Raw genomic sequence first — 22,539 nt, 5'->3', positions numbered from 1 at the left:
CGGCGAATAGATTCGGTCAAATGAGTAGGGACATAAATTTGTTAGTGCGTTCTTATGCCTTAATCATAAAATAACTGAATGTAATCAGATTACATTACTTGAGTTTGGGTAATCCAAAATTACGGTTACTAGATTACAATTCTTGGACACAGTAAAACTAGTAACTGTAACGGATTTTCATTTAGTTTAGAAAAGTAACCTACCCAACCCTGGTTATATGAAAACTCTGCCCTTGGTCTTTTCTGACTCCAAACCTGACAAGAGTTCAAAAGCATTCAACTCACCATTCTCCCCTGCCTGCTTGGTGAACCAAGTGATGTAGCCTTACTATACATTTAACAACAATGGTTGTGATGCCACTGAGAGTCTGAGAAGTGAACAACGTCCAAAATGGCTTCAGCAGGAGTTTGGAAGGTGAAAAAAACAGACCAAGACGCTCCACTACCCGCTACAGGTGCGTTAAAATAAAAGGTTTTGATAAACATCAAGTTCCTGTTAAAAAAATCCACTGAACACTCCTACAGCCAAACACTTTACATGTGTAATAATGGTATGATATAACATTCCCTCCCTCTGGAATGTGTTTTTTGTGCCTGTGTGAATACCATGCCACATATGTGATGCCTTATTCTACACTTTAACTCTATGCATTGTATGTTCACAATCGATTTGATCTTTTTACATCAAAACCTGTCCATCTGATGGCGGTGTTCCACCAAAGAAGAAAAAGAAAGCATTGCTAATCTCTTTGACTGGATGTCAGTTAACTCAGTAACTGCTTTATTTTTCATGATATCGTTGGAAATGTATGTGTTTTCTAGCTCCACATCTGCAGGGATACGAAAACTAGATCTGCAGTTCTCTGTGTCATCTGCTTTCGGTGTTATTTCAAGAAGAAAGCCAAGCTTACCTCAAAGTTCCTTAGGAGGATCTTAGCCTTGAGCCCAATGAAAAGGATTGACGCTGAGACAAACGAGTGTGAGCTGCAGACTACAGTAAACCCATCGCCACTAGAGGGAGTTGACATCAAGGAGGACATTGCCTTATCTTTTCAGCCTGACTTCAAGGAGTGCATCTAAAATAAATTGTATTGTCTTGATTCCTCTCGTCCTCTCTCCTGCTTCCTTCTCAAAACGCAATGGAGAAGAAGAGGAAAGGGGAGGAACCTCAGATCTTCTCACCAATGTGCCTTGAGGAGGAGACGAGGAGGGGAGGATAGTGAGGAATCAAGGAAATACAGGGCTTTCTATCCTCATTAGTATGTGCTATACTGACTAGCCTAGTCAAGTCACAGCTAGAAGAGCTTTCTAGCTCTGACTGTCATATCATCTTTAGTGTGAGGATAAATGTACTGAGGAGTAGAACATGTGACTAGGAGGGAGTGGTAATCAATTAAAGGCCTAACAACCAAAGAAAGCTGGGTTGTATTAATTAGTGCATAACATAGCAAAAAGTTATTCCACCATAGGCAAAAGTTATTCACACGTAGCAAAAAGTTTTACACCGTAGCCAAACGTTTTGTATCAGTCAGGCGCATGGCGTGTACTGACCCCGTAGCCAAACGTTTTGTATCAGTCAGGCGCATGGCGTGTACTGACCGTAGCCAAACGTTTGTATCAGTCAGGCCATGGCGTGTACCTGACCGTAGCAAACGTTTTGTATCAGTCAGGCGCATGGCGTGTACACCGCTAGCCAAACGTTTTGTATCAGTCAGGCGCATGGCGTGTAGTAGCCAAAACGTTTTGTATCAGTCAGGCGCATGGCGTGTACCTGACCGTAGCCAAACGTTTTGTATCAGTCAGGCGCCATGGCGTGTACCTGACCGCCGTAGCCAAACGTTTTTGTATCAGTCAGCGCGCATGGCGTGAACCTGACCGTAGCCAAACGTTTTGCTATCAGTCAGGCGCCATGGCGTGTACCTGACCAAGCCAAACGTTTTGTATCAGTCAGGCGCATGGCGTGTACCTGACCGTAGCCAAACGTTTTGCATTAAGTCAGGCGCATGGCGTGTACCTGACCGTAGCCAAACGTTTTGTATCAGTCAGGGGCATGGCGTGTACCTGACCGAAGCAAACGTTTTTGTATACTCAGGTCAAGGCGCGGGGAAAGTGGGGGCGGGTGTACCTGACCGTAGCCAAACGTTTTGCGATCAGTCAGGCGCATGGCGTGTACCTGACCGTAGCCAAACGTTTTGTATCAGTCAGGCGCATGGCGTGTACCTGACCGTAAGCCAACGTTTTGATCAGTCAGGCGGCATGGCGTGTACCTGACCGTAGCCCAACGTTTGTATCAGTCAGGCGCATGGCGTGTACCTGACCAAGCCAAACTTTTGGATTAGTCAGGCGCACTGGCTGTACCTGACCGTAGCCAAACGTTTTGTATCAGTCAGGGCATGGCGGTGTACCTGACCGTAGCCAAACGTTTTGTATCAGTCAGGCGCAGTGCGTGTACCTGACCGTAGCCAAACGTTTTGTATCAGTCAGGCGCATGGCGTTACCTGACCGTTAGCCAAACGTTTTGTATCAGTCAGGCGCATGGCGTGTACCTGACCGTAGCCAAACGTTTTGATCAGTCAGGCGCATGGCGTTACCTGACCGTAGCCAAAACGTTTGTATCAGTCAGGCGCATGGCGTGTACCTGACCGTAAGCCCAAACGTTTTGCATCAGTCAGGCGCATGGCGTGTACCTGACCGTAGCAAAACGTTTTGTATCAGTCAGGCGCATGGCGTGTACCTGACCGTAGCCAAACGTTTTGTATCAGTCAGGCGCATGGCGTGTACCTGACCGTAGCCAAACGTTTTGCATCAGTCAGGCGCATGGCGTGTACCTGACCTAGCCAAACGTTTTGCATCAAGTCAGGCGCATGGCGTGTACCTGACCGTAGCCAAACGTTTTGTATCAGTCAGGCGCATGGCGTGTACCTGACCGTAGCCAAACGTTTTGTATCAGTCAGGCGCATGGCGTGTACCTGACCGTAGCCAAACGTTTGCATCAGCAGGGCATGGCGTGTACCTGACCGAGCCAAACGTTTTTATCAGTCAGGCGCATGGCGTGTACCCTGACCGTAGCCAAACGTTTGGCATCAGTCAGGCGCATGCGTGTACCGACCGTAGCCAAACTTTTGCATCATTCAGGGCGCATGGGTACCTGACCGTAGCCAAACGTTTTGATCAGTCAGGCGCCATGGCGTGTACCTGACCATAGCCAACATTTTTATCAGTCAGGCACATGGCGTGTACCTGACCGTAGCCAAACGTTTTTGCATCAGTCAGCACATGGCTGTGTACCTGACCGTAGCAAACGTTTTGTATCATCAGGCGCATGGCGTGTACCTGACCGTAGCCAAACGTTTTGTATCAGTCAGGCGCATGGTGTGTACCTGACCATAGCCAAACATTTTGTATCAGTCAGGCACATGGCGTGTACCTGACCGTAGCCAAATGTTTTGCATCAGTCAGGCACATGGCGTGTACCTGACCGTAGCCAAACGTTTTGCAATGTTTCTTGTTGGACAAATTGAGGTAGTCCGACGACCCTGCTCTCAGGCATATACAAATTTACTGAGTCATGTTGATGGAATGTATGTACTAGATTATGTCCTCAGGTAGCTCACTAGGGAGAAATGGAGATGTAGGATGCGTCCCAAATGCCATAGAAAATAAATGTCTGGGAACCATTTCCAAGAACTGCTCTCATGTACAGAAATGTAGAACCGAAAGTCATGTTCATAGTTTCAGTTTCACAGTTCTGGATTCTCTGTGAATCACCTGGCCCTAAATCTCTCTTTTTTTCTTTATGTTCTTGCAGAATACTGGATGAGGACAGGACAACACTGATCCCCTCCCTGTATAACTTCACCGTAAAACACCTCCCACCATGCCGTTGATAGTGCTGCTCATCTCCCAGCTGCTGTGGGTGAGTGTGGCTGCCCTGTTGTTCTCCTGCGTCGTCTTCAGTGTGGCTGCCCTGTTGTTCTCCTGCGTCGTCTTCAGTGTGGCTGCCCTGTTGTTCTCCTGCGTCGTCTTCAGTGTGGCGGCCCACGGGGCCTCCCTCTCCGAACCTTTTGAAGGGATTGATAATTGATTATTTTTCCAAGGTCCCTGGCCAACCAGCTGAGTGCAGAGAAGACTAGCATCTCCTGGATGTTTCTTAGGTGTCTGGATACAGAAGGCTGGAGTGGGAGTTGGGCCTGCTGCTCTGTTGACGGCCTGTGTATAGCTTCTCTCTCTAACCCTTTACCCCTAACCCTAGCTCCATGTCCACGTCCTAGCTCAACCCTAACCCAACCCTTCTCCTAGCCCTTAACCATAAACCTAACACAACCCCAACCCTTCTCCTAGCCCGTAACCATAACCCTAACCAAACCTAACCCAACACTTACCCTAACCCTATCCCAACCCTTCCTAGCCGTTAACCATAACCCTAAACACCCTACTACCCATCCCTTCTCCTAGCCTTAACCATAACACACTTAACACAACCGCAACTTCCTTCTCCTAGCCCGTTAGACGCGATAAACCCTAACCAAACCTAACCGCACTTACCCTAAACCTACCAAACCCTTTTCCGTATCTTTACGCCTTCATAGCCCTATTCTTAACCAAACCATGACCTTAACACCCAGGACTTCCAGTTGTGGTGTGACCTGAGGGAGTTTGAGGCGATGAGGCTTGGCCAGTACCTGACCCATGAGGGAGACGAGGACCGCTGGAGACGCCACGCGAGAGAGGGCCCTGTCTTCCCTTCTCACCTCCCTGGACCGCTCGATGACAGCCTGTGACCCTAGGCCCAAAGGTCAAAGGTTAAAGCTTAATTGTTGTACAAGATGGCTACTGGACTAGAATACTGGTGTGTTTTCAGTGTCATCAGCAAAAGCTAAACAAAACTACTGATAACTGCTAAAGAGCAACAGCACAGCAGACATCTTTAAATAAAATAATATTATATTATTATGATTTTCTCTTCTAAAGGATTCCTCATTCTGTTGATTGGTCTATTTATAAAACAATAAGATGGTACACATTTGTAGCAGTTGATTATTAATCTAACACACACAACAGCAGTACAGAGGCTCTCTTCTCTTTCTGTTTGTATCGTGCAGAACACCTCCCACACTCTTCTGAGACAAAACTGATCTTTCTCTGTCTCTCTCTCTCTTTACACTCTCTCTCTCTCTCTCTCTCTCGTTAAGCAGGATGTGATGATAGATTGTGAAACAGCCAGACATGGCTGGGCATGATATGGTGGTGCGTGTGGTTGGTGTGTGTTGGTGGTGTGTGTTTTGTGTTGTGTGTGTGTGTGTTGTGTCAGTGTGTGTGTGTGTGTGTGTGTGTGTGTGTGTGGTCATGGGTGGGTGCGTTCACACTTATCTTTACGGCAGGAGGGGTCCTTACACATGATCACTACATTAAAATATATTTAAAAATAGTCCTGAGGGTAGAGAGGAGCTTTATAGTGTTGGTTGTGGTCAGGATCAGTTACTACTTTTAGGCTCCTGTTGAGATTGAGAACTGTATCTCTGTCATATTCTCCCCCTTTTCCTGTTGAAAGAAAAAGTAAAATATAGAGTTTCCTTATATTTACTCTTGATAAACATTAACTCAATAGGTATCTTCAGTACTTCGTGAATGTAGATATTTTTGTATTTTTCATACAACATCTTGCAGCATTTAATCTCAAGGGTCTCAACACCTCACAACAGAATTCATACACAACTCTAACCTTTCTGTTTGTTTTATGACTGTCATACAATCAAGGTCAGTGTTACTGTATGACATGTCATGTTAGTTATGGTGAACTACAGAGAGACCAAGAGACAATGGCTGCGTGTCATTCCAGGAAGATGTTCCCTCCCCTCTGCTCTCATTTACTCCCCTTCACAGATCTGATAGGACTGGATATGGGAAAAAATATGGTGGAAACTAGATGGAGCTATTGCTTACACCTTCAAGTTGTCTCAGATCTGTGAAGCGGAGTGAACGAAGGCAGAGGCAAGGAACATCTTCCTGTCATGAAACGTGCAGCCATTGTTAGGGCGGGGGGAGATTTTTTACATTTATTTTGGCACATTCGACATAGCACATGAAGGTTTCAAAACGCCATTGCTTCCTCATAGCTCTATAGATTGTTTTAAGTTCACATTCTGTCATTGAGAAAGAGGATACTTTGTCTTCATGAGAAGATGGCTTCATTGTCTGGTGAGTGCCTGTTAAATAGTAAATATTTTTTTTTATTTTAGATTATATTATGGGGGGTTCCTGGTCAGAGCTTTAATTAAATCAGGACTAGGCTCTTTCTGCACTATTGCTTATCTTTAGATTACTGACTTCTAGACTATGGAGTCCTGACTAATGAACTAGGTGCAGGTGTTATGATGTGAAAAGTTGAAAAAGTGGCAGGTTTTAGATTTGGGTTGGCAAGCAGAGTGAATTAGAGGCCAACAACAAAATACTTTAATTTAAACATTTATATGTTTTTTATATGATTATGTTCAACACATTCTGGTTTATTCTATTATGTTCAATTGCTTTGTTCCAGAATATAATTGACTCTAACTTTTTACTCTAAAAACCATGCAAGTTAAAATCGTCAGACAAACATCCAAACCAAACCAAGAAACAAAAAGGGCACAAGGAAGTGATGCGTCCATCTATCTCACTTCAGCTCAAACAAACTCCATTAGCCATGTGCTCTCATCAAATGAAGCCGTTACATGCTCAGACAAAACCTGGGATCCACCATGAAATGTCCATGAAATGTTTACTCTTTATAAACATTAAATTCAATTGGTTAATCATTAGTACTTTATGAATGTAGATTTTTTTTAATATTCCAATCTCAACAGTATTTCCTCTAAACAATATTGCAAAAGGTTATTTAATCTCAACAGCTTTAAAGGTAATTCCATGTAAATTGAGCACCAATAATTAATTTTAAAACCCTGTTAGTTAAATGAAGTGCCCTTTAATATAGACCACTTGGAGAATTCAATAATCTGACTTGTATGACTAAAGACTTGCAAAAGTGCACAAAATTCTGATTTTGACATGTTCCTCCGTGCACCCTCGTGACTTTTAGGAAGATTTGAATGCATTTAACCCCAACATTTCTCCAAGTTTTCACCATCATTAAGCACTAGTTTATGTTGTTGCTTTGACAAAGTCATTTCAAGAAGTAATTATTTATTTAATGTGATTATTGATTCATTTACGTCTATCCCTCATTTTTATAGGATAGTTTGGGGTTTTGGCATGAGGCCCTTTATCTACTTCCCAGAGTTGATGAACTTTTTTTTGCTATGTAGCGTTAGTGCAATGACTGGAATTAGCATGCTAGCTGTTCCTGTAGACTTCAGTCATTTCACTAACACTTGTTAGCATTGGGTTGCAAAACGACCTATTAACTTCCTTCTATTTGACGCAGATATATTTTAAAAGTATCCACGAGTTCATATGAATCTGGGGAAGTAGATAATATAATTTGATGATGCCAGAAAGTCACCTTAAAGTTTGATCCTGAGATTATCACTTATATTTATTCTGCTACAAATGAGAAATGTACCAGAGTCATCTCACCATATAGATACTTTATAGAGAATCTAGGAAGATCCATTTAGTTACAAAGTGGGACATTTTCTCTGAACTAAACTTTAGATACAATATAACAGAAAGACAGAGAAGTTGCTTAAGAGAGCTCCTATGTTCCTTCACTCTTGTGGATCAAACCAATAATCAGTTTACTCATACAGAAAAACATTAGTCGACAAGCATGGAGAGTATCTTCTTATTCATTGCTTGTAGTCTGTTAGCAATTGTGTCATGTAGTTTAGTTGATTCATATATTTATTGAATATTTTTATTTCACCTTTATTTAACAGGTAGGCTAGTTGAGAACAAGTTCTATTTACAACTGCGACCTGGTCAAGATAAAGCAAAGCAGTGCGACACAGACAAAACACACAGTTACATGAACTATGACAATGAAGAAATGAAACAGGAGTAATTGGCTTTGGGGTGACCAGTGAATATACCTGTGGAGCGCGTGCTACGGGTGGGTGCTGCTATGGTGACCAGTGAGCTGAGATTAAGGGGGCTTTACCTAGCAAAGACTTATAGATGACCTGGAGCCAGTGGGTTTGGCGACGAGTATGAAGCGAGGGCCAGCCAACGAGAGTGTACAGGTCGCAGTGTGGGTATATGGGGCTTTGGTGACAAAACGGTGGCACTGTGATGACTGCATCCAATTTATTTGGTAGGGTATTGGAGGCTATTCTGTAAATGACATCACGAAGTCGAGGATTGGTAGGATGGTCAGTTTTACAAGGGTATGTTTGGCAGTAAGGAAGAAGGATGCTTGTTGCGGAATGGGAGCCAATTCTAGATTAATACTTTTGGATTGAGAGATGTTTGATGTGAGTCTGGAAGGAGAGTTTACAGTCTAACCAGACACCTAGGTTATTGTAGTTGTCCACATATCTAAGGCAGAGCCGTCCAGAGTAGTGATGTTGGACAGGCGGGCAGGTGCAGGCAGCAATCGTTGAAGAGCATGCATTTAGTTTTACTTGTATTTAAGAGCAATTGGAGGCCACGGAAGGAGAGTTGTATGGCATTGAAGCCCGCCTGGAGGGTTGTTAACACAGTGTCCAAAGAAGGGCCAGAAGTATACAGAATGGTGTCGTCTGCGTAGAGGTGGATCAGAGACTCACCCAGCAGCAAGAGCGACATCATTGATGTATACAGAGAAGAGAGTCGGTCCAAGAATTGAACCCAGTGGCACCCCATAGAGCCTCCAGAGGCCCGACAATAGACCCTCCGATTTGACACACGAACTCTATCAGAGAAGTAGTTGGTGAACCAGGCGAGGCAATCATTTGAGAAACCAAGGCTGTCGAGTCTGCCGATGAGGATGTGGTGATTGACAGAGTCGAAAGCCTTGGCCAGGTCAATGAAGAGGGCTGCACAGTATTGTTTCTTATCGATGCGGTTAACATATCGTTTAGGCCTTGAGCGTCACTGAGGTGCACATGTACCAGCTCTGAAACCAGATTGCATAGCGGAGAAGGTATAGTGGGATTCGAAATGGTCGGTAATCTGTTTGTTGACTTGGCTTTCGAAGACCTGAGAGTAGATAAATATAGGTCTGTAGCAGTTTGGGTCAAGAGTGTCCCCCTCTTTGAAGGGGGATGACCGCAGCTGCTTTCCAATCTTTGGGAATCTCAGACGACACGAAAGAGAGGTTGAACAGGCTAGTTATAGGGGTGGCAACAATTTCAGCAGATAATTTTAGAAAGAAAGGGTCCAGATTTCTAGCCCGGCTGATTTGTAGGGTCAAGATTTTGCAGCTCTTTCAGAACATCAGCTGACTGGATTTTGGAGAAGATAAATGGGGAAGGCTTGGGCGTAGTACTGTGGGGGTGCAGTGCTGTTGACCTGGGTAGGAGTAGCCAGTGGAAAGCATGGCCAGCCGTAGAAAAATGCTTATTGAAATTTCAATTATAGGGGATTTATCGGTGGTGACAGTGTTTCCTATCTTCAGTGCAGTGGGCAGCTGGGAGGCGATGTTCTTATTCTCCATGGACTTTACAGTGTCCCAGAACTTTTTTGAGTTTGTGTTGCAGGAAGCAAAATTCTTCTTGAAAAAGCTAGCCTTGGCTTTTCTAACTGCCTGTGTATATTGGTTTCTAGCTTCCCTGAAAAGTTGCATATCACGGGGGCTGTTCGATGCTAATGCAGAACGCCATAGGATGTTTTTGTGTTGGTTAAGGGCAGTCAGGTCTGGAGAGAACCAAGGGCTATATCTGTTCCTGGTTCTAAATTTCTTGAATGGGGCATGCTTATTTAAGATGGTGAGGAAGGCATTTTTTTTAAATAACCAGGCATCCTCTACTGACGGGATGAGATCAATATCCTTCCAGGATACCCCGGCCAGGTCGATTAGAAAGGCCTGCTYKCTGAAGAGAGTGGCTGATGGTCCTCTTCGGCTAGCCGGGAGATAGGCCTAGCATAGGCTAGCTCCAGGTTAACTGGTGCTTGCTTCGGGACAGAGACTTTAGCCAGGAGTAGCCACTCGGATAGCAGCTAGCTAGCTGCAATGATCCGGATGAAAAGGTTCAGAGCTTGCAGTAGGATGTGTAGAAAAATAAGTCYGGTATGCTCTGGGTTGAATCGCGCTGTGCAGACTGGCAGGAGTTGACCGGGCTAAAGGTTAGCTGATGACCACTAGCAGTGGCTAACTGACTACTAGCTAGTAGCTAGTTAGCTGGCTAGCTTGTGTTGGGGGTTCCGGTTCTAAAGTAAAGAAAATAGCAGAGCCATACCACATGGCGTGAGGCSKGTTGCAGGAGAGTATGTTGAAGTTGAGGTWAAAAAATATTTTAAAAAATATATACGATATATATGCGAAGAAAAAAATATATATACACGGGACACGACAAGACGAAGACAAAGACGCCTGACTGCTAMGCGATCTTGGATTATCATGATCTAGTTATTGTTAATGATCTTTTAAGCACATATTTTCATTAAAGGTGCAATCAGCAATTAATACATACAGTTTTGGACTTTTAAGTTAATTATATGTACCCATTGATTCTTGAAATATATATCTTATGTCTCATGAGGTAATTCTCCTRTCATACCCCATCAGAACTCAATATATAYAGTTATGCTTGTTTTACTCTGTTTGTAAACAATGTAAACGTGAACAAATACTGTTTAACCTCAAAACATTGTTAAAACTATCATTTTGGTCAGATAGTATCTCTGTCTATGAATTTGAAAGTGGTTACATTCTCCAGGCTCATCCCTCAGCTGTTTACCAAAGTAGAGGTGACCACTTTATTATTGGTTCAATTAAGGACTCTAGCTTTAATGCAATATTGAAGATACAATTATTTTCCAATTMATTTATTAATTAATGACACAGGGATCCTTTAGAGATGTTTGTGATTATACATGTATATTACKATAAACAATATGCACAGTGTGKCCATAAAAATACATTTAAGTCATAATGACAACCCCTCCTCCCTATAGAGTCAAACCCAATGAGGATTGTGCTGCTGGGGAAAACAGGAAGTGGCAAAAGCAGTGCAGGAAACACCATCATTGGAGGAGGARAGGAAGAGTTCAAGATAGGTYGTTCAGCCAACTCCGAAACGCACATGTGCGAAGCAAAGACCAAGATCATCRATRGAAGARAGCTCACTGTAGTAGACACACCTGGACTCTTTGACACARACATCCCTGAAGAGGAGCTGAAACCTGAACTAGTGARATGTATTGTAGAGTGTGYTCCRGGRCYACATRCCTTTCTCATYGTGCTTAGAGTGGACAGGTACACAGTCCACGAGGAACAAGTCATTACAAAAATTGAGGAATGTTTTTCACCAGAGGCCTTCAAATATGCCACAGTTCTCTTCACTTACGGTGACCAGCTTCCTGAAGGAAAAACTATTCAGGATTTTGTGAAAACAAATATGAAACTGAACAAGCTTGTGGAGAAATGTGGTGGCCGCTGTCACGTCATCGACAACAAATACTAGGAACACCAATCAGCAGGGTCGGTACAGGAACAACCAGTACCAAGTAGCAGAGTTACTCAACACAATAGAGAAGATGGTGAGAGATAACGGAGGAGGGTGCTACACCAACGAGATGCTCCAAGAGGCAGAAATATTATTACAAGCAGAGATAGAGAGTCTTAGAGAGTCAAACAGCCAGATGTCAGAGGAAGAGATCGAAAAACTAGCCAAGGAAAGCGCGAGAAAGAAACTCCTGATCAAATTGTCGGGGGTAGCAACAGGTGTAGTGGTAGGAGCTCTACTTGGGGTTGCAGTGCCATTAGCAATAGTACTCTTACTTCTTGCAAAGCAAATGGGACAATTAAGTACAAAAGTAGCAGCAGCAACAGCTGCAAAAGTAGCAGGTGTAGTAGCAGGAGGAGTAGCAGGAGGAGTAGCAGGAGGAGTAGCGGGGCAGCAGGAGGAGTGAGCAGTAGCAGGAGGATAGCGAGGGCAGGCGGAGCAGCAGGAGCAGCAGGAGGCAGCAGCAGGAGGAGCTGTAGTTGGCGGTGGAGACCGGATCAAGCATTGGAGTGGGTGCAGGTTAGGCATAGCTGCAGGAGTTGTGTGCTGGGACAGCAGCATTAGTAGGAGCAATAGGGGGGGGGTAGCTGGAGCTGCGGCAGCAAAAGATGCAGAGACACCAGGAGAGGCAGCAGAGAAGCAGCTGTAGCAGTCCTTAAGGAAGGAATCTGGGTGGATTGTAAAGAAGTCCTTGTGGGAGTAAGGTAGTGTGGAGAATGTAAGATATATGTCAAAGGGGTACAGGAAATTGAACTTAAGTAATGAAAATATGTAGCAGGAGCAATCTAGGTATACAAATAAATAATTAAGGGTGATCACAACCTGTGTTTCAATAGTTTCTCTACACACCAGTCAGTACTGTACACCAGTCAGTACATACACACAGTCAGTACTATACACACCAGTTCAGTCCTATCAACAGCATCCTATACAACCAGTCAGTCCTATACACACCAGTCAGTCCTTTACACACCCAGTCAGTCATATACACACCAGTCAGTCTATAACACAGTCAGTCCTATACACACCAGTCAGTCCTATACACACCAGTCAGTCCTATACACACTAGTCAGTACTATACACACCAGTACTATCTATACACACAGTCACACTAACACCAACTCCAGTCCACTCACTATTACACACCAGCACAGCTACTATAACACCAGTCACTACTATACACACCATGTCAGTACTATACCACACCAGTCAGTACTATATACACCAGTCAGTACTATATACACCAGTCAGTACTATATACACCAGTCAGTACTATATACACCAGTCAGTACTATATACACCAGTCAGTACTATACGACAGAAGAAGAAAAACTTTCTTGTGAAAGTTAAGTGACCATTCAAACAAATCCAAAAAATGTCAGACAACGCAAACATTATAACATGTTATTGTTTAAAAAGAATTACAGTAGAATATATTTGATTTCAATGTTTTAACAGAATTACAGGAGCAAATGTTGGATTGCTATTTTCAAATTATGAAAATATTTCCTTTCAATGTAAATGATGTAGTGAATAAAATGAAAAATACCACACAAAAATACCACATTTTATGTAACATGCATGATTACATCATTGTCATTATAATGCTGTATGTTTTGAAAAAATTGGAGACACAGAGAAGTGACTCATAAAATCGTATTTACCACAATGTTGATTTTATATCAGGGTTTCCCTTTTCACAGCTTACTAGCTTTTAGTTTATGTAAGTGTAGTCAGTGACATCAGCTATTACCAGCATTGTGGAAATATTACGTTTATTCACTCAAAAATCTTCCAATTTTTTTTATGATCACTATGGTATTGTCTGTATTTACTATTTTTAATGATTAAGACTTTAGGACTGTGGACTGGCATGTATTCTACACTGTTGTTTGAATTACTTGCAAAAAAAATAAAATGGTTAATTGTTCACAATCTGTTGGATATTCATGTGTACATTAAAACAATAATTTATCCGAAGCATAAGCGCTATTGAGAGCATATTAGAGTTTTCCTTATTCAGTATCTTGTTCAGGGCAGCCCTATCTCGAAGGCAGAAAGTAATGTGAAAGTTTAAGTTTAGGCAAGAAATGTGATTGGTTAAGTTTAAGCAAGCAATTCCAATCATCCTGATATAAGAGCAGATCTGCCTCAAGGGCAGAAAATGTATGTGATTGTTTAAGTTTAGGCACAAGGTACTTGCGTAGCCCATGTGTTACCCCCCTCACCCACCACCAACCTAGCCTGGTGCAGTTGTGTAAGGTACTTAAGTAAAAATACTTTAAAGTACTACTTAAGTCGTTTTTGGGGGTATCTGTACTCTATTTTATGATTTCTATTTTTGACAACTTTTACTTTACTACTGTTGGAATCGGCTAAACTTTGAACATTGAGATATTAAATAAATGATAGAGACGAAGCCTTGGATAAGTTATAAAATGTTTCCGTTGTGATTGGGATACTGAGAGAGAGAATTGCTGAAGCACGATGAGGGGCTGGAGCGCTGATAACATTTATGTGGCAGAGAGATGTAACGGCTTTCGTCTTCCTCCTCGTCTGAAGAGGAGAAGTTAGAAGGATCGGAGGACCAATATGCAGCGTGGTAATTGTTCATCTTGTTTAATAAAAGTGAACACTCAAAATACAAAAACAAGAAATGTGAAAAACCGAAACAGTTCTGTCTGGTGCAGAAACACGAAGACTGAAGACAACCACCCACAAAACCCATGTGTTGCAGTGTGTATATCCTCAGGTGGAACCAAGATATAACCAAGGGCACGGGCTGAATTCTGGAGATTGAGTGCACATCAAGAGACACCAGGCGGAGGTGTTGGACCAGCACTGATTTAAGAGACGCACTACTTCGAACAGTACCTGCTGTGGTTAAGATCGTCATGTCTCTCCTTGGGGGGTGCATAGTTTTCACGTGAAGTGATGTCCAACTGCATAATGGGTGAGTGAAGACACCATGACACAGGAAGTGATGTCCAACTGCATAATGGTGAGTGAAGACACCATGACACAGGAAGTGATGTCCAACTGCATAATGGGTGAGTGAACACCATGACACAGGAAGTGATGTCCAACTGCATAATGGGTGAGTGAAGACACCATGACACAGGAAGCGGAGCGAGAGAAGAGACTAGATTCCACTGTAAAACATACAAATTGGGTTGGTCTGGGAACTACTATAAACATCATAGTTGGTTTGGGGTTTAGCTGCTTTATGGGTTATGATCATATGATAGAGGATAGAGGGGTCATTGTACTCTACAAAATGTTGAAGGCATTGATGTAAAAGCAGATACAGTGCTGAGTTCCCTCAAAGCTAGGAGTAACGTGGATTAGGGTAATACGCACTTGCATATCAGGTGTTCGTGCCTATCAGGTGAAATGGAGGAGATGGGGAACAAAGTGAAAATGACATGACTTGGGAACACCTCTCGGAACCTGGGGCCTAAAGGGAAAGACTGGGTGAAAGCATGAGGAAGCTTTTTAGAGCTTTCGTTTTTGTGGAACCCAGCAGGAAAGTATCCTGGAGGCATAGAGTCAGGTGAAGAGAGAGTAGGAATTGTCATGGTTTCAGGTTTTCATGGTTTTAGGTTTTAGGTTGGACTTAGGTTTTCATGCACATATAATTATGCATAGCTTATCACATTGTTAATACTGTTATGTTTTATGTATTTTTGTTGCTTTCCAAGTCTTGTGCTATTACTCTCTTAGGAACAGAAGGGGAAAGTGGAGAAACTAAAAGCTGCTCCATCTGCCATTGAACGAGACGGCAGATTCAGCTGGAATGGCATTTTGTTGTGTGATCGTAGTTCGGAGGCCATAAGTCTCTGAATTTGTACACCTTGTGGTGACTGTCTGTTTATTGTTTGTTCATTTGTTAGTTTAATTCATGTTTTATAATCATTTGTTCGTTGTTTTTATTCATGTTTATACATTTAAGTCATTTCCAAGTTTATGTAAAGTGAACATTAGGACGCTATTGTTCAAGAGGAAGGACTGTTGGAATCGGCTAAACTTTGAACATTGAGATATTAAATAAATGATAAAGATGAAGCCTTGGATAGAAAGAGTCTGTARCAAGCCAGAATGCTTTGGAATGTGTTTGATGAAGGAGAGGAGATTGACGTGTTRATATAGGGAAGATAGATGAATAGCTGTGGATTAGGTGAAGGAGKGGTTGAGATCAGGAGGTGAGGGGTGAGGTCAGTTCCCCTTAAGTAGGAGGTATATAACTGTGATGTGAGAAATGTTTTGCTGTCTGATTACAGSTGTACAGAACCTTTGGGAAGAATTAAACTTGGTTAAAGCTTCTCTAGTGTCCGTGGGTTATTTACTCTGAAAAATAAGAACCTAACACTACATTCCWAAGGAAAATAATGTACTTTTTACTMCATACTTTTTCCCTGACACCCAAAAGTACTYGTTACATTTTGAATGCTTAGCAGGCAGGATCCAATTCACTCACTTATCAAGAGAACATCCCTGGTCATCCCTACTTCCTCTGGCTGACTCATTAAACACACATGCTTCATTTGTAAATTATGTCTGGGTGTTGGAATGTGCCCCTGGCTATCCATAAATAAATTAAAAACAAGAAAATGGTGCCGTCTGTTTTGCTTAATGTAAGGAATTTGAATTATTTACACCTTCACTTTTGATCAAAAGTAAATGTATCAAAGTCAATTTAATTGCTCAAATATACTTAAGTATATTTAAAACCAAATACTTATAACATTTTAATCAAGTATTATTTTACTGGGTGACTTTCACTTATACTTGAATAATTTTCGATTATGACAATTTGGTACTTTTTCCAACACTGCCTGGTGTAACCAGCCTGATCGCCGTGTTCACCATTCTATTTCACTTTACATACTGTATGAGTCTGGCATTACTCCTCATTGAAACAGTTTGAGCCTATTATTGTAWTGAGGGGTATTATTCAAACTAACTTGTCAGTGATTAGATCATCTTCAACCAATCAGAGGATAGCCCATTTCAAAGCACATTGTTTGGCAACGTAGGATTTTGCCCTAAACCCACCCATTGTTTTTGAGAGGATTCTGATTGGATCGGCAATTTTCKAACTTATTCCAAACACCCATCTATTGGAGAAAGACCAAACTGATGTGTGAAGTGAAACAGAATAGTGAACATAGTTCCACCAGGCTACCACCAACCTGTCTCCTAGCAGGGCTTTTTATTTTTTTACTCTGAGGTTGCTGTAAGCTCCACCCACTGACTGTTAASTTTTCATCCAACCAATCACATTAATTCAGACGTTCCCTCAGAACAACATTGAATAAGGAAAACTGCACTGAGCTATTTAGAAGTCTAGAGTGTTGGTTGCCATGTCTGTCATGGCTATACATTGCCACCTACTGTCATCATTGATATATAGTGATGTCTACTGTCATCATTGATATATAGTGATATCTACTGTCATCAYTGATATATAGTGATATCTACTGTCATCATTGCTATATAGTGATATCTACTGTCATCATTGCTATATAGTGATATCTACTGGCATCATTGATCTACAGTGTTATCTACTGTCATCATTGATATAGAGTAATATCTACTGGCTATATGAAACTTTACTTGGTCTTTCCTGACTCCAACATGACCAAGCTTTCAAAAGCATCACCTCCACCATCTTCTCCAGCCTGCTTGGTTGAACAACTGATGTAGCCTACAATGCATTGAACACAATGGTTGTGATGCGACTGATATTTTTGTCGTTGCCTGTAAAATGTTTACACAACCATTRTGCGGTGTCTCCACTACACTTGTGTAATTATCTTTGTGCAGAATAACTCTCTGTTGTATCACAACCATTGTGCCAAATCTGCTGTGCGTCTTTTGTCCAGCTTGAGTGTTTACAGGTTCGTTGTGTGTTTGCAAATGTAATATAATACACTTCCTGGTCCTGTTAAGACTTTTGTTAAGCCGCTTTCCCTACATTTTGATGAGTCTATTAATTAAAATAATTAAGTAATGACGCAGGGATCTTTTCGGCCACTCACATTGTATTAACATTTAATGGATTTCATTTTATGAAAAGTGAGTAGAGCAGCAAAGAAAAATAAAACATGAAATGAAAGTTGAACTACAAAACAAACTTAATAAAACACCTGGCAACCTTACCAAGAGATTTGAGCCTTTTTGTACTGTATAATGGCTCTGGAATGACTGTTACAGGGACCAGGGTTTGAGTCCAAGTCAGGATATCCCCATAATTAACTACACCGGTGTCAGGAGTTGRATAGCACCGTTGAAAGCATGTCCCRGCCAAGTTTTAGACAGTTCRTTTTTCAGAGGCATACTTCTGCCATTTTTCATAATTTATGTGCTAGCTGAAATACAGTGCATTCAGAAAGTATTCACACCCATTTACWTTTCCCATATTTTGTTGTGTTAGTCRGATTTTTAAATGGTTTAAATTGAGATTGTTGGTCACTGGCCTAYACACAATACGCCATAATTTCAAAGTGGAACTAYGTTTTTACATATTAATACAAAATGAAAAGCTGAAATGTCTTGAATCAATAACTATTCAATCCCTTCGTTATGGCAAGCCTCTATATGTTCAGGAGTAGAAATTTGCTTAACAAGTCAATTAATAAGTTGCATGGACTCACTCTGTGTTCAATAATAGTGTKTAACATGATTTTGTAATGACTTCGTCATCTTTGTACACCACACATACAMTTATATGTAAGGTCTGTCGGYCGAGCAGTGAATTTCAAACACAGATTCAATCACCACGACCAGGGAGGTTTTCCAATGCCTCGCAAAGAAGGGTACCTATTGGTAGATGGGTAAAAAAAGACATTGAATATCCCTTTTAGCATGGTGAAGTTATTAATTACACTTTGGATGGTGCATCAATACATCCAGTCACTACAAAGACACAGGTCGGAGAGGGAGGAAACCGCTCAGTGATTTCACCATGAGGCCAAGGGTAACTTTAAAACAGTTAAAGAGTTTAATGGCTGTGATAGGAGAAAACTGAGGATGGATCAAGCCTGTACAGAATAACAAATATTCCAAAACATGCWTCATGTTTGCAACAAGGCACTAAAGTAATACTGCAAAAAATGTGGAAAGCAATTAACTTTTGTCCTGAATACAAAGTGTTATGTTTGGGGCAAATCCAGTACAACACATTACAGAGTACCACTGTCCATATTTTCAAGCATAGTGTTAGCTGCATTATGTTGTGGTTATGCTTGTAATCATTAAAGACTGGGAAGTTTTTCAGGGTAAAAATAAACAGAGTAGAGCTAAGCACAGGCAAAATCCTAGAGGAAAACCTGTCTGCTTTCCAACAGACACTGGGAGACAAATTCAGCTTTTAGCAGGACAATAACCTAAATCACAAGGGGAAATATATAATGCAGTTGCTTACCAAGGTGACATTGAATGTCCCTGTTCCTAAGTTTTGACTTAAATCAGCTTGAAAATCTTTGGCAAGACCTGAAAATGGCTGTCCAGCAATGATCAACAACCAACTTGACAGCTTAAAGAATTAGAAAAAGAATCATGTGCAAATAGGGTATGTGCAAATCTCTTAGAGACTTACCAGAAAGACAAACTGTTCACGTTCCTGACCTGTTTTATGTTATTTTTGTATGTGTTAGGTGGTCAGGGCGTGAGTGGGGTGGGCATTCTATGGTGTTGTGTTTCTTGTTTAGGTCACTTGTAATTAGCCTTATATGGTCTCAATCAGGGACAGGTGTGTGACGTTTTCCTCTGATGAGAACCAATAAAAGGTTGGCTGTTCACAATGTTTGTTTGTGGGTGATTGTCTTCCGTGTCTGTGTCTGCGCACCACACGGACTGTTTCGGTTCGTTTGTTGTTGTAAGTCTGTACCTTTCGTGCGTTCTTCATGTTATATGTAAGTTCTCAGGTTTTAGGTCAGTCTACGTCGTTGTTGTTGTTTTTGTATTTTCCAAGTGTTTTTCGTGTTCGTCGTTGTCTTTCATAAATTCATATTGTATTCACAACCGCTGCATGTTTGGTCCTCCGAGTCCTTCTCTCTCTCTTCGTCCGAGGAGGAGGAGAGATTAGACACCCGTTACACACACAGCTGTAATTGCTACCAAAAGTGATTCTAACATTTATTGACTCAGGGGGTTGCTTATCTAATCAAGATATATTAATTTGTTTTTACAAATTTTCTAATTGTTCTTCCAATTTGACATTACAGAGTATTTGAGTAGATCGTTGACAAAAAGACAATTAAGTCCATTTAATCCGACCTCGTAACACAACAAAATGTGGAAAAGTCCAGGGTGTGAATACCTTCTGAAAGCCTATGAGTCTTACTAATCTTAACAGTCACTTACATGTTTACATTATACAAGTTTTACAGTTCTTATTTTAATTATTTTTATTAATTATTTTCATTTCCAGAACTATCTGGAAAATGGTTTTAGTTTCTGAACAGTTTGAACGTGTCTAACTTCAACAGTATTGCCACTCCCTTTATGGTGAACAATGGGAAATAAAACACAAAGTTCACGTAGTCAAGATAGTTTTCCTTTTTTACATTTATTCCAAGATGTTTGTCTTTAACTTTGAAATAGATTGTGTGGAAGCAAGCTCTTGGAGTGGGTGATAGAATAGAATAAAATGAGGAAGGAAGGAGGAGAGGAGGGAAGGAGGAGAGGAGGGAAGGAAAGAGGAGAGGAGGGAAGGAGGAGAGGAGGGAAGGAGGAGAGGAGGAGCATAAGAGAGAAGACTGATGAGGAAGAGAAAGAATTCATACACACGGGAGTTACTGATACTGTCTCTGTCTGAAAGGCCCCCTATTCTCTAAGTAGTGCATTTGGTTACTTTGTATCAGGTCAAAAGTAGTGCACTACATAGGGAATAGGGTGTAGGCTCGGTGTCCCGCTAGCGGGACAACTTCCGGTGAAACTGGAGGGCGCGCAATTCAAATAAATATTATGGATTTAAACATTTATGTACACATACTGTAAGTGGCTTATATTCACTTACTCTACCCCTAAACTTTGTTTCAACAAGTCAAAATATGTTTCTATTAACTCCTCAGATACCCTAAAATGTAATCAAACTGTAATATTTCTTTCGGAAATAAGTATGTTCAATAGGAAACGAATGCAAACACGAATTTCCAAGACTGTGTCCTTCTACTAAAACAGATTTTTCTTATTCGTTTTTGAAGTTACAAGCCTGAAACCTTGAACATAGACTGCTGACACCCTATGGAAGCCATAGGAATTCCATCCAGGGAGCGTGCATTTCTAAGAGGATGGTCTCTCAAAAAAAGAAAAATTCTGGTTGGTTTTTATTTGGATTTTCTCCTACCATATCTATTGTGTTATATTCTCCTACATTATTTTAACATTTCTACAAACTTATAAGTGTTTTCTTTCCAATGGTACCAATTATGTGCATATCCTGGCTTCAGGGCCTGAGTTACAGGCCATTTACTTTGGGCACGTCAGGAAGTGGAGAAAAAAGGGKCCTAGCCCTAAGAAGTTAACCCAATGAGGATTGTGCTGCTGGGAAAACAGGATGGGGCAAAAGCAGTGCAGGAAACACCATCTTTGGAGGAGGAGATGAAGAGTTCAAGATAAACAGTTCAGCCAAGTCTGAGACGCACAAGTGTGAAGCAAAGACCAAGATCATCAATGGAAGAAAACTCACTGTAGTAGACACACCTGGACTCTTTGACACARACATCCCTGAAGAGGAGCTGAAACCTGAACTAGTGAGATGTATTGTAGAGTGTGCTCCGGGGCCACATGCCTTTCTCATTGTGCTTAGAGTGGAAAAGTACACAGTCCTCGAGGAAAGAGTCAKCACAGAAATCGAGAACTTYTTTTCACGACAGATCTTCAATTATGCCACAGTTCTCTTCATTTACGGTGACCAGCTTYATGAAGGAAAAACTATTCAGGATTTTGTGAAAACAAATAAGAAACTGAGTGAGCTTGTGGAGAAATGTGGAGGCCGCTGTCATGTCATTGACAACAAATACTGGAACAMCAGTCAGCAGGGTCAGTACAGGAACAATCAGTACCAAGTAACAGAGTTACTCAACACCATAGAGAAGATGGTGAGAGAGAACAGAGGAGGGTGCTACACCAATGAGATGCTTCAAGCAGTGGAGGGAGTCAAACAAGCAGAGAAAGAGAGTCTTAGAGAGTCAAACAGCCAGATGTCAGAGGAAGAGATCGAAAAACTAGCCAAGGAAAGAGCGAGAAAGAAACTACTGATCAAGTTGTCAGGGGTAGCAACAGGTGTAGTGGTAGGAGCGTTCCTTGGGGTTGTAGGGTCATTAGCAATAGTACTTTCTCTCATAAGTAGTACAGCAGCAGCAGCAAAAGCAGCCGCAGGAGGAGTAGCAGGAGGAGTTGCAGGAGTAGCAGTAGCAGGAGAAGTATCAGCAGCAGCAGGAGGGAGTAGCAAGCAGGAGGAGTAGCAGCAGGAGGAGTAATGGCAGCAGCAGCAGGAGTAGCAGGGAGGAGGTGGCAGCAAGGAGGAGTAATGCAGCAGCAGGATGGGTAGTAGGAGGAGTACAGCAGCAGAGGTAGGAAGGAGCGAGGATAGCGAGCAGGAGTAGCAGGAGGAGGAGCAGGCAGAGGGAAGGATAGCAGCAGCAGGAGGAGTAGCAAAAGGAAGTAGTAAGCAGCTAGCATGCAGGAGGAGTAGCAGGAGGAGTAGCAGCAGCAGGAGGACTAGCAACAGCAGCAGGAGTAGCAGAAGGAGTAGCAGGAGGAGTAGCTGGAGGAGCTGGGGCAAACATTGGAGTGGGTACAGGGTTAGGCATAACTGTTGGTGTGTTAGCAGCATTTGCAGGAGGAATAGGAGGGGGGGGTAGTTGGAGCTGCTGCAGCAGAGGATGCACAGACACCAGGAAAGGCAGCAGAGAAAGCAGCTGAGGCAGTATGGGAAGTGGGTGAGG

At 42.0% G+C, this 22,539-nt stretch overlaps 1 protein-coding gene, 1 long non-coding RNA gene and 1 pseudogene across 2 annotated transcripts; 2 read left to right on the top strand and 1 right to left on the bottom strand.

Annotated features, from left to right (window-relative positions):
* Window positions 1-5,899: 5,899 nt before the first annotated feature.
* On the top strand, window positions 5,900-12,672 carry LOC139027967 (GTPase IMAP family member 9-like; annotated as a pseudogene).
* LOC139027968 (uncharacterized) lies at window positions 12,603-12,888 on the bottom strand. Its single transcript, XR_011480093.1, has 2 exons — window positions 12,737-12,888; window positions 12,603-12,674 (listed from the first exon to the last, which is right to left on the bottom strand). It is a non-coding gene; the product is annotated as an uncharacterized lncRNA (long non-coding RNA).
* Window positions 12,889-20,833: 7,945 nt separating this feature from the next.
* LOC111965492 (GTPase IMAP family member 9-like) lies at window positions 20,834-22,083 on the top strand. The gene is made up of 2 exons (XM_070444313.1): window positions 20,834-20,908; window positions 21,124-22,083. Exons 1-2 carry the CDS (start codon window positions 20,834-20,836, stop codon window positions 22,054-22,056), a joined length of 1,008 nt encoding a protein of 335 aa, XP_070300414.1. The 3' UTR covers window positions 22,057-22,083.
* The last annotated feature ends 456 nt before the right edge of the window (window positions 22,084-22,539 follow it).

This window comes from Salvelinus sp. IW2-2015, linkage group LG6.2 (assembly GCF_002910315.2).
Source record: "Salvelinus sp. IW2-2015 linkage group LG6.2, ASM291031v2, whole genome shotgun sequence".
In the NCBI taxonomy this organism is placed as follows: Eukaryota; Metazoa; Chordata; class Actinopteri; order Salmoniformes; family Salmonidae; genus Salvelinus; species Salvelinus sp. IW2-2015.
Note: the sequence above shows the minus strand (reverse complement) of the source record. Positions and strands in the feature narration are given on the sequence as shown.